Here is a 14943-nt window from a genome sequence, read left to right on the forward strand (position 1 = left end):
GGTTGATCTAGAAATATGAAATATGGTAAGTAACCCCGTTTTATACTACATTTCTAAGGAAAATCTAAAAACTTCACATTTATAAATAAATTTTGAAAAATTATTGTTGCGTTATCAATCATAGTGTACATAACCAAATCGTTTTGTAGATTTTCTAACTTTTAATAATTAGTACAAAGACAAAATATTCGAAGTAGGATGGAAGATTTCTCTTTTAAAAAATAGTATCTGGAATGTAAGGCGGTTGGTTTGAAATGCTTCAAGCTGTGCACTTTATCACTAGCCAACAATTTTGGGTGCACACTTGGTGTTTCTTCATATTTATTGCTATATTACTGATTCCTTCTAGGACGCAGGGAACTTCCAAGTTTCTCTCTATTATTCTGATAGAAACGTACTATGAAGTGGCTACTATGGTCCTTAACACTTGGGTTTGAAAACTCTTTAGTTCGAATTACTAGGTGAACCCCATAGCTGGATACCATAAGTCCGTATAGGTTATCTCATTATCGATTTGTTGCAATTTGAGCCAAAGCTGTTTCCTCTTGGTGAATATGTTTCTCCCAAGTTAACCTTATGCCCAGGTATTTAGTACTCTAGTACTGCACCAGTCTGTCTCTTCTAGTTATTTATAGTTAAAGAAGATGGTATAAGGTAAATGTCATATGGGTGGATGCTGTCATATTTGCTTTCAGTTTTCACCTTTGATGCTGCTTAAGAATTAGTGTGATAGGCAATGTTAGCTGTGTAGCAATTTAATATTTTTTATATTTCCCAGGTATTCAAAGAGTCCTGAAGTTTGTCTGTGCCCCAAGCTTCCTAAAGGAACCAATGTAGTAAAAACAAATGTGTATCTGAACCACCCAGAAATCAATTTTCCCATTCCAGTAGAAATTCCCGCCGACAACTGTGATAAATGTAAAGTGAATCAAAAAGGAGTTACTCCTGTTTTCCATCCAGAAATAAAGAATAAATTAGATTATCACAAATATACTGCCTTAGCCTACGAAAGCCAATCGATACAAAAGAACGACGAAGCTCAAAAATTTTTGCAAGACTTTGGAATATTGTCACCGATGGGTAACATAGTGCCATCGAGTATAAGAAAAAGTTCCATTGACGGGGAAGTCATTCAGAATATTAAGAGAAATTCGAAAAATTTGGAATTGAAGAGGAAAAGTTTGATAGACCCAGATGATTATGAGTATTTGAAGTCGCTTGTGAGTAAGTTAAAATATGAAATTTCAGATATTGAAGGTAAATATGAGGCAGTGCAATCGGAGTTGCTCGAAGTGAAGAAGCAGTTGGGTAATAAGGAGGCACAAGTTGTTAGGTTGCAGAGAGAAATTCACAAATTAAAGGTAATAATTGAATTTTTCGTGAAATATATGAAAAATTTTATTCAAATTCATTTTCTGGATATCAAATTAATTCCCAATTAATAGTTCAATGGGGTTTTGGATCACAAATCAAATTATAAACACTATAAACAGGGTATTCAAAAACACATCGAATAGGAAAGATGGAAATGACGTTAGAAATTCAAATACAATTTTTTCATACACACATTTTGTAATTAAGCTATATAAATCATAAGACTTATGATTACATATAATTTCTAAACAAAAAATTAAAGTACTAGACTACCTACATAGATCTGCAAACAGAGATTATGAAAACATAAATTTAAGAATATGGAGAAAAATCAAATAAATTCTATCAACAATGTTATCATTTGTTGAAATGAGCACATCTAGATGAAGCATGAGGTTTCAATAATTGTTTGAAATACCAGGCATTATCGAATGTGCACATGGCAGTTTCGAATTTGCGGGAATCGTATCCGAAAGGTATCTTTGCAGTGAATATGAAATTTTGTTTCTCTTCTATCAACTTTGTGGCACATAAGCTCTATGATTTCTCGGATATTTCTTCTTCAATCTCTTTCAAAATAATATTGTTATTATTTTCTGAGGCTTTATTTAATTTCGTACAACGTCTTCTCATGTCCATTTTGGTACCACTATTTGACGCTTGCACTAAACTAGTCAAAACAAAAAAGGATAAATGGATACTAGTTACTTAACTAAATTACTCGCTACCTAACTAAATTTCTGAACCAGGAATTAGCTGCCGGTATAGATAGGATTGATAGTTTTTATACTTCACAACAAGTTTTAAATTGGAAACCAATAGTAATGTCAATAAATTCATGAATAATATGCATTAAAATTTCATATTCATTGCTCCTTAACAGATTGAAATGAACTTATTTTCACCTATTTTACTGAGACAATTAGTCATATCACAGTTTCTGTCTCATAAGTACGTTCAAATTAATGATATTGCATTGACATTTCGTAATTAATTCACTTTCGGGCGCCCAATATTTTAAATATTTATTTTTTCTTAGACTCCAGCGTGAGTGAGGCTGGGATTTGACTAATCAGATTTAAAATTCCGATTCACTGAAAATATCTCGATTGTCGACGAGCAAACATCTGGATTTCTCCCGTTACGCATAATCAAGTTTGGCGATTTATAGTTTTATTAATGAAATAATTGATCGTCTTTTAAACAATGAAAATTTTATTAGTTCTATTCATTTGTGCACTCATTCGGATACTGCCACTGCTTACTATAAGTGAAATATTGAAGTTTGTGATTTTACCAAAATTCCTATAATTGTTAAGCATACAGGCGAGGTATACAGCATACCTCGCCGGACTATGCAGCATACCATCAGGATTTTGTATGGGTTTTACGTTAGTTACTGCTAATTATCTTATTCCTGAATATATCTTCTCATTTCATTTTTTATTTGTTGTAAATCTATATATTATTGGGAAATTGAGTTTAATGTTTATGTGTTAACAGTTTATTTTGGTGTTTAGAGAGTTAGGAAGTAATAAAATTTTTATCATGACGTGAAAGATAATAATAAATATACTGCAACTTGTATTGCTTAATGCATTCTACAAACATTTATTTTATTTGCCTTCCGAAGCTGAGTTATTTGCGTTTCAACTCTCGATATTTCGATCAATTTATTATTTCATCAATTTTCCATATTGGCCATATGTCATTTGCATCTGGTAATTTTTTCATCAATAACAATACAAAATAACGTATTATTGAAAGATGGATATGTTTATATTATATTCTAAATATACAATTTTATTTATTTAAGTTATTGTTTACAAAAGATGACGTTTAATTCAAGGGTTTTTTGGATATATTAATAAATGACATTCTTTGAATTGGCGTATGCATTTTAAAATCCGCTACCCTATTAGTGCGCTATTAGTTTATACAAGATTGTGGAAAAAATAAGTTTTTTAATTGGCTGGAAAATGTAGAGCCACAAGTTGTATGAAGAATAGTCTATTTTCAAACTTATTCCTCCTATACTCTTTCCCAATTATCAACTTTCATTCTCTTTAGTTCTTGTTGCACCTCATCTAACCACCTTTCACAGGTGAGTCCCATTTCTCTTTTTGCTTCTACTTTTCTTTTGTATACTATTTTATTGTTCATTCTTCTTCATTTTCTCTCCAGATTTCCAAGCAGCTATATTCATTTCGTTTACTATATCTTTTCTTTTGTAAAGATTATTTGACTCTCATTTTTTTCAGATCCTTCTTCGGTTCATATATTTTTCTTAGCTTTTCCATTCAAAAGTAATAATCACTATTCCCGATTTTAATTGACAATCTAAACTTTGATTGCATAAGTTACAATGGGTGTTATTATTATTTTGAATTTCTGTAACTTCTTACTTCTTAAACGTTTTTATATGTTTATATTGTAGAAAACTCGTCAATTTGCCTAATAGTATAGCGGAGAGAAACTTAAAATGCTAAAGAGCATCGATAGCCAACAGCTAGCCAAGCTTTTATCTCTGGACTTAATTTATTTCTTTCAGTAATCATTAGCCAACGAAAATTTTCAAATTCCTTCACTTCTCTTCACCCACTTTGAAAAAAGCTTTCTCATGGTCAAATATTCATGCCTAATTGTGAACACTCTACCTTCTGATAACTTTACGGTCTTAGCTATCTCACACAATTTCAATTTATCGTTAGATATAACCAATTTGTTCACCTTTTTGATGTTTTCTGGGGGAACCATCTCAACTGAACGACCAGAACGTCCACCATCATCGGTATCTCTACAACCACGTATATTTTCAGTAAACCAATAAGGAATGGTTCTTTTCGATAGAGCAGAGTTCGGATAATACTTTTGAAGCCTTTACTGTCCTTTCACAGTATTGTTTTCATCAAGAATCAATGATAAAGCAACATACGAAATTGTGTTGAATCCATTATTTTCAGTATAACAAAAATAGCTTCAGTCAAATGGCTGTCACTGTTTTCTGACTAATCGAGATGTCAATAAAGTTTACACATAGACTTTTGAAAATTGGTACTTCATAAGCGTCATATGGATTTGACAATGGCAGCGCCATCTGTGTGCTCGTCACACGACTTCTTTTAAGTCATGTTATACATTTTCATATATCATATTTTTTTGTATATTTTTTCAATAACTGTAATGCTTTGTAGAGTGTTCTTCAACAAACAAATGCGAGCCGAGATGGAGAGCTATTAGCCAATATACAAAAACAACATGCCATGGCTAACGGTCAACTTACTCTTAATAACAGCAATCATTCCAAAAAACAAGGTGTATCAGCAGAATCCAGTGAAACGACAGGCGAAGCAGTTAACATATCCATAACAAAATACGACAAAGACTTCAGGTCAGTTCTTGAAATCATAATTAAGTTAATAATGGTGGATAAAATTATATCAGAGCAATATTCATATTCTTCATAATAATATGAAGTCATCGGCAATCAAAAACGGTCTAACGAGATAAACTTCCTAGTCAATCAGGCGCTTCCGCACCTTTTAGTTGCATCCAAAGAGGTATTAAGTACAGTACCTACTTACTTCCATTCATTCACATCTCCTGATAGACTCTGTACGTTCAAAATGGATTATTGTCTCCAAAGAGAATTGGATGAATCATGGAAAGAGAAAAACATATATTTTCGTTTTTCGGTTCAAGAACTTATGACCTTGAATCATTTTTCAGTACCAGTAGGAGTAGCTCCTATTCTTCAATGTTGCACTACTCTAACTTCCTTCACGAAACTTTTCTGATATAGGTTCTTCTTAATTTCACGTTATGATTGCTATCGATCCTGCTTTCTTCGGTTTTTTTACATTGCCAGTCCTACTCAATATTAATCCTTTTGATACCATATCAAAAAATGTCGATTCTTAATATTTTTTTAGCTTTATTTAATTAAATGAAATGTGGTTTTAGATCAAAGCAGCTAATAAAAGGAGCAATCATGGATAACAGTTTCTTGAAGAATCTCGATACATCTCAAGTTAGAGAAATGGTGGACGCTATGTATGTCAAAGAATTTTGTGCCGGTTCGCTTGTTGTAAAAGAAGGTACAACCGGTGTACATTTGTTCGTTTCTGGGGAAGGGGACTTTGAGATTATCAAAGACGGTAAAGTCCTTGGTCTCATGGGACCTGGAAAAGCTTTCGGGGAACTAGCTATTTTATATAACTGTACCAGAACAGCGTCAATCAGAGGTAATATTCCAAATTCCGATAATATTATGGATAAATGATTATATTGAAATTGAATGAATTGTTTGATATAACATGGATTTTTAGATTTGAGATTGATTAATTTTTTCTATCTTTATAGTTTTGTCTATATATGAAAAATACAAACTTGATCAAAAAATAAAAACAATAAAATTTTGATTATTTTTGCATCGGGTTTCGATAGCTTTTTATCACATAAATTGAAAGGAGAATAAAATATTATACGCAAGGAATTATATTGACCTTGATTTTACGTTAATACATCAAGAATTTGATGATAACCTTTGCAAAATATTTAATTGTCATGTACTAGAAAAATCTGTTTTGTGAACTCGTAGCTAAATACACTCCTGTATACGTCTAGGCGTTGGCAAAAATGGGTTGTCACACTTGGGTGCTCAACTATCTATTCTTTTAAATTCGTCGACGTTTTTGAACTTTTGTTGTTTTGTTATGTCAATTAAACAAATTTGTAATATCCAAGAATATATGTATCTACTATTTGGTTTTGCAAAATAGATTTCCTGAGATAAAACATTGATATTGTTAACATCTAATGAGGTTGCCAATAAATGGAGTCCAAAAATTATTCTTTCTGGGTGTAACATTTGTTTGTCGCAAAGTATATCAATTATATCGACAGATCTAAATAGAGATAAAGAGAAAAATTACGTCTTTTTACTTCATGGTTTTGAGAAACTCATTCTTAGATAAAGTTTGATTACATTTTATAATCACCACAAAAAATGGTCATCGTTGCGACAGAGATCATAATTTTGCGGTTTCTTTTTCCACACTTGGTGAACCATTATCAGGTAATGAATTAACGTCACATCATGCATACGTGAATTATTATAATTTTGCATTATATTCGTGTATTACCGTGAACAAAATGGTGTTAAATTGTTTTTGCGTATTTCTCGGTAATATTTCAATTTTATTTTCAGCCGTCACTGATGTAAAAGTATGGATATTGGACAGAAAAGTTTTTCAACAGATTATGATGAGGACAGGTTTACAGAGATTGCAAGATAATCTTAACTTTCTCAAATCTGTTCCTCTACTTCAAAATATATGTAACGATGTCTTAGCGAAAATTGCTGATGCCCTAGAAGTGGTATGTATGTTTACTACAAATTAATTCTATTCGGTAAAATTTACAATGGTAGGGTAATCATAAGTAATACTGTGCATTGGTCAAGAGCCACCATTTCATCTACAACGTTATTCTCTGCTATTTAATTAGATTTGTTTAATGTTGATAGTACTGCTTTCAACATTTCCAAATCAAATTATATATTATTCAAAGTAAGCCATTTTTAAATTACAGTTTTACTATTCGCGGTCAAGACATTTATTCAATCGCTTACTATGGTACGATTGTCCATCATAAAGGAAGCTGTTAGCTTGTTATCCTGTCTGTCTGATACTTTTGCAAATCAATGTTGAAAAACCCGCACTCAAATCATAATGATAATCCCCAACCTGTTTTTATTCGAAGAGCAATAAGTCATCATCGATAAAACAGTCTTCTGATCCTATGTGTACCATAATAAAATATCTACTTTTACTGGAAGGATGTCTTAGTCCAATGGGCAATCCTGCTAAGAGGGCTTCTGTGAGAATTGAAATATCCCTATCTACTCAAACTTTATTCACAGTATGGCATGTCTTATTCTAGATCTTCTCTAAAGAATTAATCTTTTGGTTGTAATTTCTTTTTTTCCTAGCGGATATTTAGATCGCCAATCTACAATACCCTTGCTATGAAAACCTGCCCTTAGAAGTAAAAAAATACAAAATTAACAATATCTGGTTTTTATCGATAAGTACGATGCTTGTTCATAAAATAAACTGTATTTTTGCAAGCGAAGTACCATCTTCTGTAAGCCTTTTAGTAGTAGAAGTCTACCGCCGTGCCGTGAAGATAGCTTAAAACGCTTCTTCCAGCTCTTCATCAGTGAAATTCGTCCTTTCCTTGTGTTTTTTCAATCCAGAATAGATTGCAATCCCTACGGACCAAATATGAACTATAAGGGGGTGTGAGACAGTATACCATCCAAATATATACATCCATCTTTGAATTACACACTTTTTCCTATACACCTCACAGTTGGGAATGAATGTTCACCGAAGGACAGTTGTCTGCACATACAATACGAATCACAAAGCGTAATTCGCACCTGGTACGACAATAAAATAGAAGTTCCATCTTTAACGGTTACTAAGACGAGAATGAACGTTTTACACAACTGACTGGAACGGAAACTGAGAGAAGGGGAGCTAATCTACTCGCCAAATCACGCCAACGGCGTTCCTATCGTACTCAGCTCTTTGGAACCTTATTTTATGGACAACCTTCGTATTTTTACCTAAACATTTTGAGAAACTAAGGGATCAATTGTCTTTAATTTTTTTAATACTTATACGCCCTACTCATTGTGGCTGTCAAAAGAAAAAAATGTGATTCCCTTATCAAATTTATATTCAGAAGCTTTCCCTGCAAATTTCATACATTCGATTTATTATTGTCTTTAAAAGTATGCAAATATTTGAAATGGTCGGCTTCTCCTGCAAGAAAAATAACATTTATGTTTATGTTTTTACCACAGAGGAAATACAATTTGTCACTTCAACGGTAACCTACTCCTTCCCATGTTTAAATATACAAAACATCAAAACGTTACTGAACGGAACTTCAAAAACCATTCTGTACACGTCAATAATCTAAATGAACATATAAATTAGGTAACTTCAATATTATCCCGTGCTTCTCTCCTTAATTTGACAATATTAAAATGCTCTGCGCTAACTGTTCCATTACATAACGCACTTCACAAGAAGAGTATAGAATTTAAGCGTAGAGCACGATTTTCAAAATTTGTTCACAGTTGAATTTTAATAACACCAGCTTTAGTTCACATTCCTTGCCTGTGATTAAATAATTACTCAAGAATGCTATAAAAATATAAATGTAGTATTGGTTATAATTATACTATTTGAATATATTCATTGAGTTACTTTATTTAGAAATATACTCAGTTTGCTATACTTTTTGTGGATACCTTATAATCTCTTGATCAAATCTAAAAAAAAACTCTTCCCCAAGCTTCTGGAAATCCATATTTTCAATGATACTCCATTTGTAATGAAGACCACAACAATTGCATTGCTCACACTCTCCTTTGTATTCATATTAATCTCTTTTTTAGGAATTCTATCCGGCAGGGGCGCATATCATAAGGCAAGGGGCTAGTGGAGACACATTTTTTATTATCTGTAGTGGATCTGTTAAAGTAACTCAAAGACTTCCAGGTAAGCTTCAAAAAAGAAGTTGAACGTATATTTATAGATTATATATAGAAAATTATACTAATATAGTCAATTATGTTATGGTAATGAACTAGATTTTGGAACTGAGTGAAATAGAAATAAGATATTTGGCACATGTATCTAAAAGTTCCTAATATATAAATCAGAAAGTTTTTTTTCTCACGTCGTAGAGTCATCATAGCTTGAGACGGATTAAGTCCTTAACCTTCTACCTTCAATAATAATTAATAGATACTGATAATTAGGTGATAAATATCTTGCTGGAGTATCTCATTCAATGTAACCATATCTCATGTGGAAGAGCCAATTGCATATTCAGATGGGAACAAATCCGGGACTCTTAGAATTTTAGATGAAATCGAGCTCGCCTGAAAGACGATTGTTGTTCTGTCTCATATGCGCAAATCCATGATTCGTAGCTTGTCACAATCTTATAGACTTTTTTTGAAGCACCGCCATTGAAGTTCTTCAACATTTCTTTGCCCCAATCGACACGAGTTTTTTTATGAACGATTACCAAGTTATGCTGTATTCAACTCGAACAAATCTTTGTGACAGCCAAATTTTCATTTAATATTGAATGTATACGATTGGAACTAATTCCCAAGTGGACTTTAATCTCTTGGTATGTCACATGACGATCTTGCAATATCATTTTACGCACTGCAACAAGGTTTTCTGGCACAAAATCGATTTTAGCCGACCTCCACGGAATTCATCCTGTAGCAAAGTGCGACTATAATTGAATTCGAAAAACTAGGAAAACACTATGGCTTGAGATGACACTTCATAGCCAGAAGTCGAAGCGAGTTGATCGACACACTACTATTGGTTTAATCCTCGCCGAAAGTCATAGACAATCATTGCGAGAAAATGTTCGCCATTTAATTTTTTGACCAAGATGAATGTTTCATGTTTCACGTATCTGTAAATAACTCAAATGGCACTCGTAAATTGTCAAATTTTACAATAGAAATGTCATATTTGACATATTCACAACAGTGTTGCCATATCTCAAAACTTCCACGTATATAGTTTTTCATATTTAATACTTTTGGTTATAGGTCAAATTGAGGAAGAAGAAATTCGAGTGCTGCAAAGAGGTGATTATTTTGGCGAACAAGCGTTATTGAAAGAAGACGTTCGGACAGCTTCAGTCATAGCCATACATCCAGGGGTAGAATGTTTAACTTTGGATAGAGAATCATTCAAGCAGTTGATAGGTGATATAAGCGAAATCAGAGAAAAAGACTACGGCGATGAAGAAAGACTGAATAAGACTTCGTCATCTTTAGAACAACAAGGTATTTCATACATAATTGTTCTGCAGTGTATAGATTAAAAATACCAAGGTTCAACAAATATTAGTAATATCTTGAAATGCTATTTGTAACAGTAAAGGAAGATTCGGTTTTCTCTTGATCCTTTTAAAATAAGAATTGCAAGAAAAAAATATTGTACAGCAAATGAATCGTCTTCAAATTCATTGTTATTCATCATCACACTACATCTCCCTTCTTTCATTAAAAAGCACTACTTACAAGTTTCACTTAATCAAAATACTGGAAATCATTAAACTCCGAACTGACAAAATTATCCAACTGCTTAGATAGATGTGTGCTTCGCTTACGTCTATTATTAGTTTTATTCACAAAAGTCATATCTGGAAGCGGCTTAACCATATCAGAGTCCGTAATGAGAAGCTTGCGATTGCGTTCTTCAATTTTACATTTTGCATCTCTAAGTTTCTTCAATTTTTGAATGACCTTACCAGTTACCAGTTTGCCAAACTATCTTGTCTTGATTCTTTTCACCTTCTTCAAACTCTTTGAGAACTTTGGAATTTCTATAAAAGCAACTTCTCTATTTTCTCCCGTTTGTCTAAGAGAATCTTTCACTTTATTCCCTCCTTTATTAAACAAATTAAATTTAAGCACCAAGTTATTATTCCCTATTAAAAAGTAAAAATGATGGAGATGAAATATTTTTACTTATTGGGATTTTGAAAGATTCAATAACACACTCTACCACGCCTCGCACCTACCTGGGTACACTCTGAAATGAGATCTTTAAGTTTTGTTTTTGTGCATTCTGTTGATCTGTAAATTTCTAAGCACTTATATGGATCTAATTTAGTTTCAGTCAGTACCCTATCCCTCAATTTATTATTTTCTATGCCACAAACAAGCCTGTCTTTAATTAACGAGTCTTTTAATTAAACAAACGCATAAGTTCGATATTTTCGCTTGGTTTTTGGTTTCTTGTAAAACACTTTTGTCTTTCATTGCTAACATTTACTTTGGGTAAAAAATAGTTATTGAATTTGTCGAGGAGTACTTCAAATTTATCCATTTCTGTTGCTTTCTATTCAAAGATATTGTATAGGTCCAACGTTTCAGAACCCATTTAATGCAAAAGGGGATTTGCACAAATTTACTCCACGTGTTTGCAACTTCCACTACACTGTATTGCGGCGATTTAAGTTCGATGATTGGCTTCGACATGTTACGTTTTTTTGGTTATGTAAATAATGAACTAAGCGGTTTTGTTTTAGTTTTATTCACACTATGTACAATTGAATTATGAATTATAACTTTATTGCACACCTCCCTTCTTTCATTGAAAGGCACTATTTACAAAATTTACTTAACCAAAATACTAAAAATAATTGAGATCTTAATTGACATACTTATCAAAATGCTTAGGTGAATGTGTGTTAGTCTACTAATAAGAGACCAATTATTAGTTTTATTCACAAAAGTCATATCTGGAACCATATTAATGAGAAGATTGAAAGAAGTCCCGACCGTTCTTTATCCTTAACTTATCTTCACTTTTAAATCGCTCATACCACTCGTAAACAGTCTTTATATTCACCACATTATTATTTTTTTTCAACTTAAAACTTCAACAGTCTTCAATTTAAAACTAATTATGATAAATTCTTGAAGATAAAAATTTCATGAGAGATTCTGCAAATATGATCTCTCTATTGCTGCTGTAATAACAAACTGACAAGCAGAATAAACTTGTCACTGCTTTTTTCATGAGGGTTGAAATGCAGCATAAGTAACTGCTCATAAAAAATTTAATACTCGTTTTTTTATAATGTTTCTTTTTTATTGATTGTATTTGTCTAACAAAACAAATTGATATCCAGGTAGCTGGGTAGCGCAATGATTTTTTGGATTCTACTGAAGACAATAATTTGTTACGATATAAGTTAACTTTATATAAAACAAAATATTACAATATATTGGGGTAAATTTTCCCGTCTGATCCTTTGAACATGTTATTTAATTCAATAATTTATTTACTCATCACTAATTTTCACTGAATCACTTAATCCAACTACATTACACAAAAAGATAACGTTGTCCGACTAGTGATTCCCAATGGAAAGCTATCGACAAGCATTCCTATAAACATTAAATGATTTTTGCAGCATTTATAAAACACACATATCTCGGTCAATTTTTATCTAGTCTAATTCGATATTTTTGTCTGAAAATGATCGCGATATTTTTTAGAATATGAATATATACAGCTAGATGATTTAGAAGTAATAGCGACGTTAGGAATTGGTGGTTTCGGTAGGGTGGAATTAGTTCAATATATCGCTAATCCATCTTTGACGTTCGCTTTGAAATGTTTGAAGAAACAACATATAGTTGACACACAGCAACAAAAGCATGTTCAAAGCGAAAGGAGTATAATGATGAGTTGTAGGAGCCCTTTCATTTGTCGGTAAGTTTTACTTCATTTATAACTTATTCTATAATGAAATACTCAATTAGTATTTGTTTCCATTATTTACGATTAAATTAAATCAAAATATTTAATCTGTATATCACATTCTAGATTATACAGAAGTTACCGAGACTCAAAATACGTATATATGCTATTGGAAGCGTGCTTGGGAGGTGAAGTATGGACAATACTTAGAGACAGAGGCTGTTTCGATGATCACACAACTAGGTTTATTACAGCTTGTGTAATAGAAGCATTTGATTATCTGCATGCTCGAGGAATAATCTTTAGGGACTTGAAACCAGAAAACCTCCTATTGGATTCAAATGGTTATGTTAAAATTGTGGATTTTGGATTTTCCAAGAGACTTGGTTATAGTAATAAGACTTGGACATTTTGTGGGACTCCAGAATATGTAGCTCCAGAGGTTATTTTGAATAAAGGTCACGATAAGGCGGTAGATTTTTGGGCTTTAGGGATCCTCATGCACGAGTTGTTAACCGGAAAGTAAGTAGAACTATCTAAACTATCTAAAAACGTTTTATCAAACTATAAAAAGGTATAAATTGACTTCCCCTATTGTCCTATGCATGACAACACATCTACCATGCATCACAATTGAACACACTGTTTACACGAGAAGATGTTAACATCAGTTTTTTGAGATACAAAAGAAATTTCTCTTTAGAATTAATCAATTCCAAGAATAATATTACCAGTGTGTCATTTTAATTTTGTGGATCAATTAGTATGAAAATTCTTTGAAGAAGATCTGGTTTGTACCAGAAAAAAATCATTTTTGATAAAGATATCACATTAGAGAGTACGGGAAAAGAAGAATAATATAGTCCAATCATTTTTTCACTAAATCATGTAAGACATGTAACAATAATAATGGAGAAAAATATGTTTTGCAGAATGATGACTCTAATTATATTTCTGATTAATTCTAAATATTAAGAAATGAAATGTAAACTAAGCATCGATTTTTTGTTTATATAAACTAATCTACCCCTTATACATTATGTATTTTCAAACAGTTTTATTTTTATTGTAATTTAAATATATAAATATGTTGTTTGTAGTCCACCGTTTAGAGCATCAGATCCAATGAATACATACAATTTAATATTAAAAGGGATAGATATGATTGATTTTGCCAGATATAATGTAGGAAGAACAGCACAGGGACTAATTAAAAAATTATGCAAAGATGTTCCTTCGGAGAGGCTTGGATGCCAAAGAGCAGGAATATTGGATATCAAGAAACATAAGTGAGTATTTCACGTTAGATTTATTAGTATTCATATATCCTAATTAGGACAATTCCTATAATATTGAATATAAATTATTTATGCGTTCTATTTTCCAATCATATATTGAACATTAATCAGAATTTTTAGGTAGGTACCATATGTTTCTATCTTTCGTTATGCTTTTATAATGTCTCTGGGATGTAGTATCTGATTTGATAAATACTATGAAGCAGTTTTTATTATACTTTTTCTATGAATGCTTTGCTTGACTGACTAGCACATTTTCATACCATATTAGCAGAAAAACTGCTTTAGTATTTTTTTTTTCTCTAACATATGTGATTTGTCTAACAGCCGATATAAGTGAAGTTTCCAGAATTTAAATGTTATCTTCTTTCCTTTATAGTGAGATTTATATATGCTGGAATCTATCACTAGAAAATTGATGTATTCTTCACATTAAGAACTCTTTATATGTATGAGTCTCTCATATTAGAAATTACAGGAAATTTCAGCTAAATGGAGCATTTTAATTCTCTTTTCATTGTCCTTTCAAGTCTTCCATTTTCTTGTAGTGTAGATAATTCATATTTGCTTTTAGGTCTTCAAGTTTCATAAGGCAGTTCAGCACCTCATTCGTTGAGATAAGAATTATTTCCCTGTAAAAAAGTTATTTTTGACTTTAGAATATGAAGTTCAATGTCTGACCCACCGTTTTGTTACACACCATGTATTTCTTGGTTATATTTTTTACTTGAGATTTTGTGCCTACAATATGTAGATTGTGTTGCCTACCTCATGTAAAGCAACATTACTACTAGAGGGGCAATCCACTAGACACTCACTATGGAGGGTAGAGGTAAGGATAACCGTCTTGTATTAGTTGAAAAAGTATCCTGCTGTGAACAGCAAATTATAATACAAAGACTCGCCAAATTAGTGCTTGTGCTGCAAGTGGAAATGATATG

At 32.0% G+C, this 14943-nt stretch overlaps 1 protein-coding gene across 3 annotated transcripts in view; it reads left to right on the plus strand.

Annotated features, from left to right (window-relative positions):
• LOC130440688 (cGMP-dependent protein kinase, isozyme 1-like) overlaps window positions 1–14943 on the plus strand; it is a 37994-nt gene that overhangs the window by 21530 nt on the left and 1521 nt on the right. For all 3 annotated transcript variants that reach the window (XM_056773967.1, XM_056773965.1, XM_056773968.1), the window contains exons 3-11: window positions 779–1361; window positions 4569–4765; window positions 5338–5618; window positions 6584–6753; window positions 8849–8951; window positions 10034–10273; window positions 12500–12716; window positions 12831–13226; window positions 13805–13993. In XM_056773967.1, the coding sequence (XP_056629945.1) occupies window positions 779–1361; window positions 4569–4765; window positions 5338–5618; window positions 6584–6753; window positions 8849–8951; window positions 10034–10273; window positions 12500–12716; window positions 12831–13226; window positions 13805–13993 (2376 nt within the window). The remainder of the gene's footprint in view (window positions 1–778; window positions 1362–4568; window positions 4766–5337; window positions 5619–6583; window positions 6754–8848; window positions 8952–10033; window positions 10274–12499; window positions 12717–12830; window positions 13227–13804; window positions 13994–14943) is intronic.

This window comes from Diorhabda sublineata, chromosome 2, assembly GCF_026230105.1.
Source record: "Diorhabda sublineata isolate icDioSubl1.1 chromosome 2, icDioSubl1.1, whole genome shotgun sequence".
NCBI lineage: Eukaryota > Metazoa > Arthropoda > Insecta > Coleoptera > Chrysomelidae > Diorhabda > Diorhabda sublineata.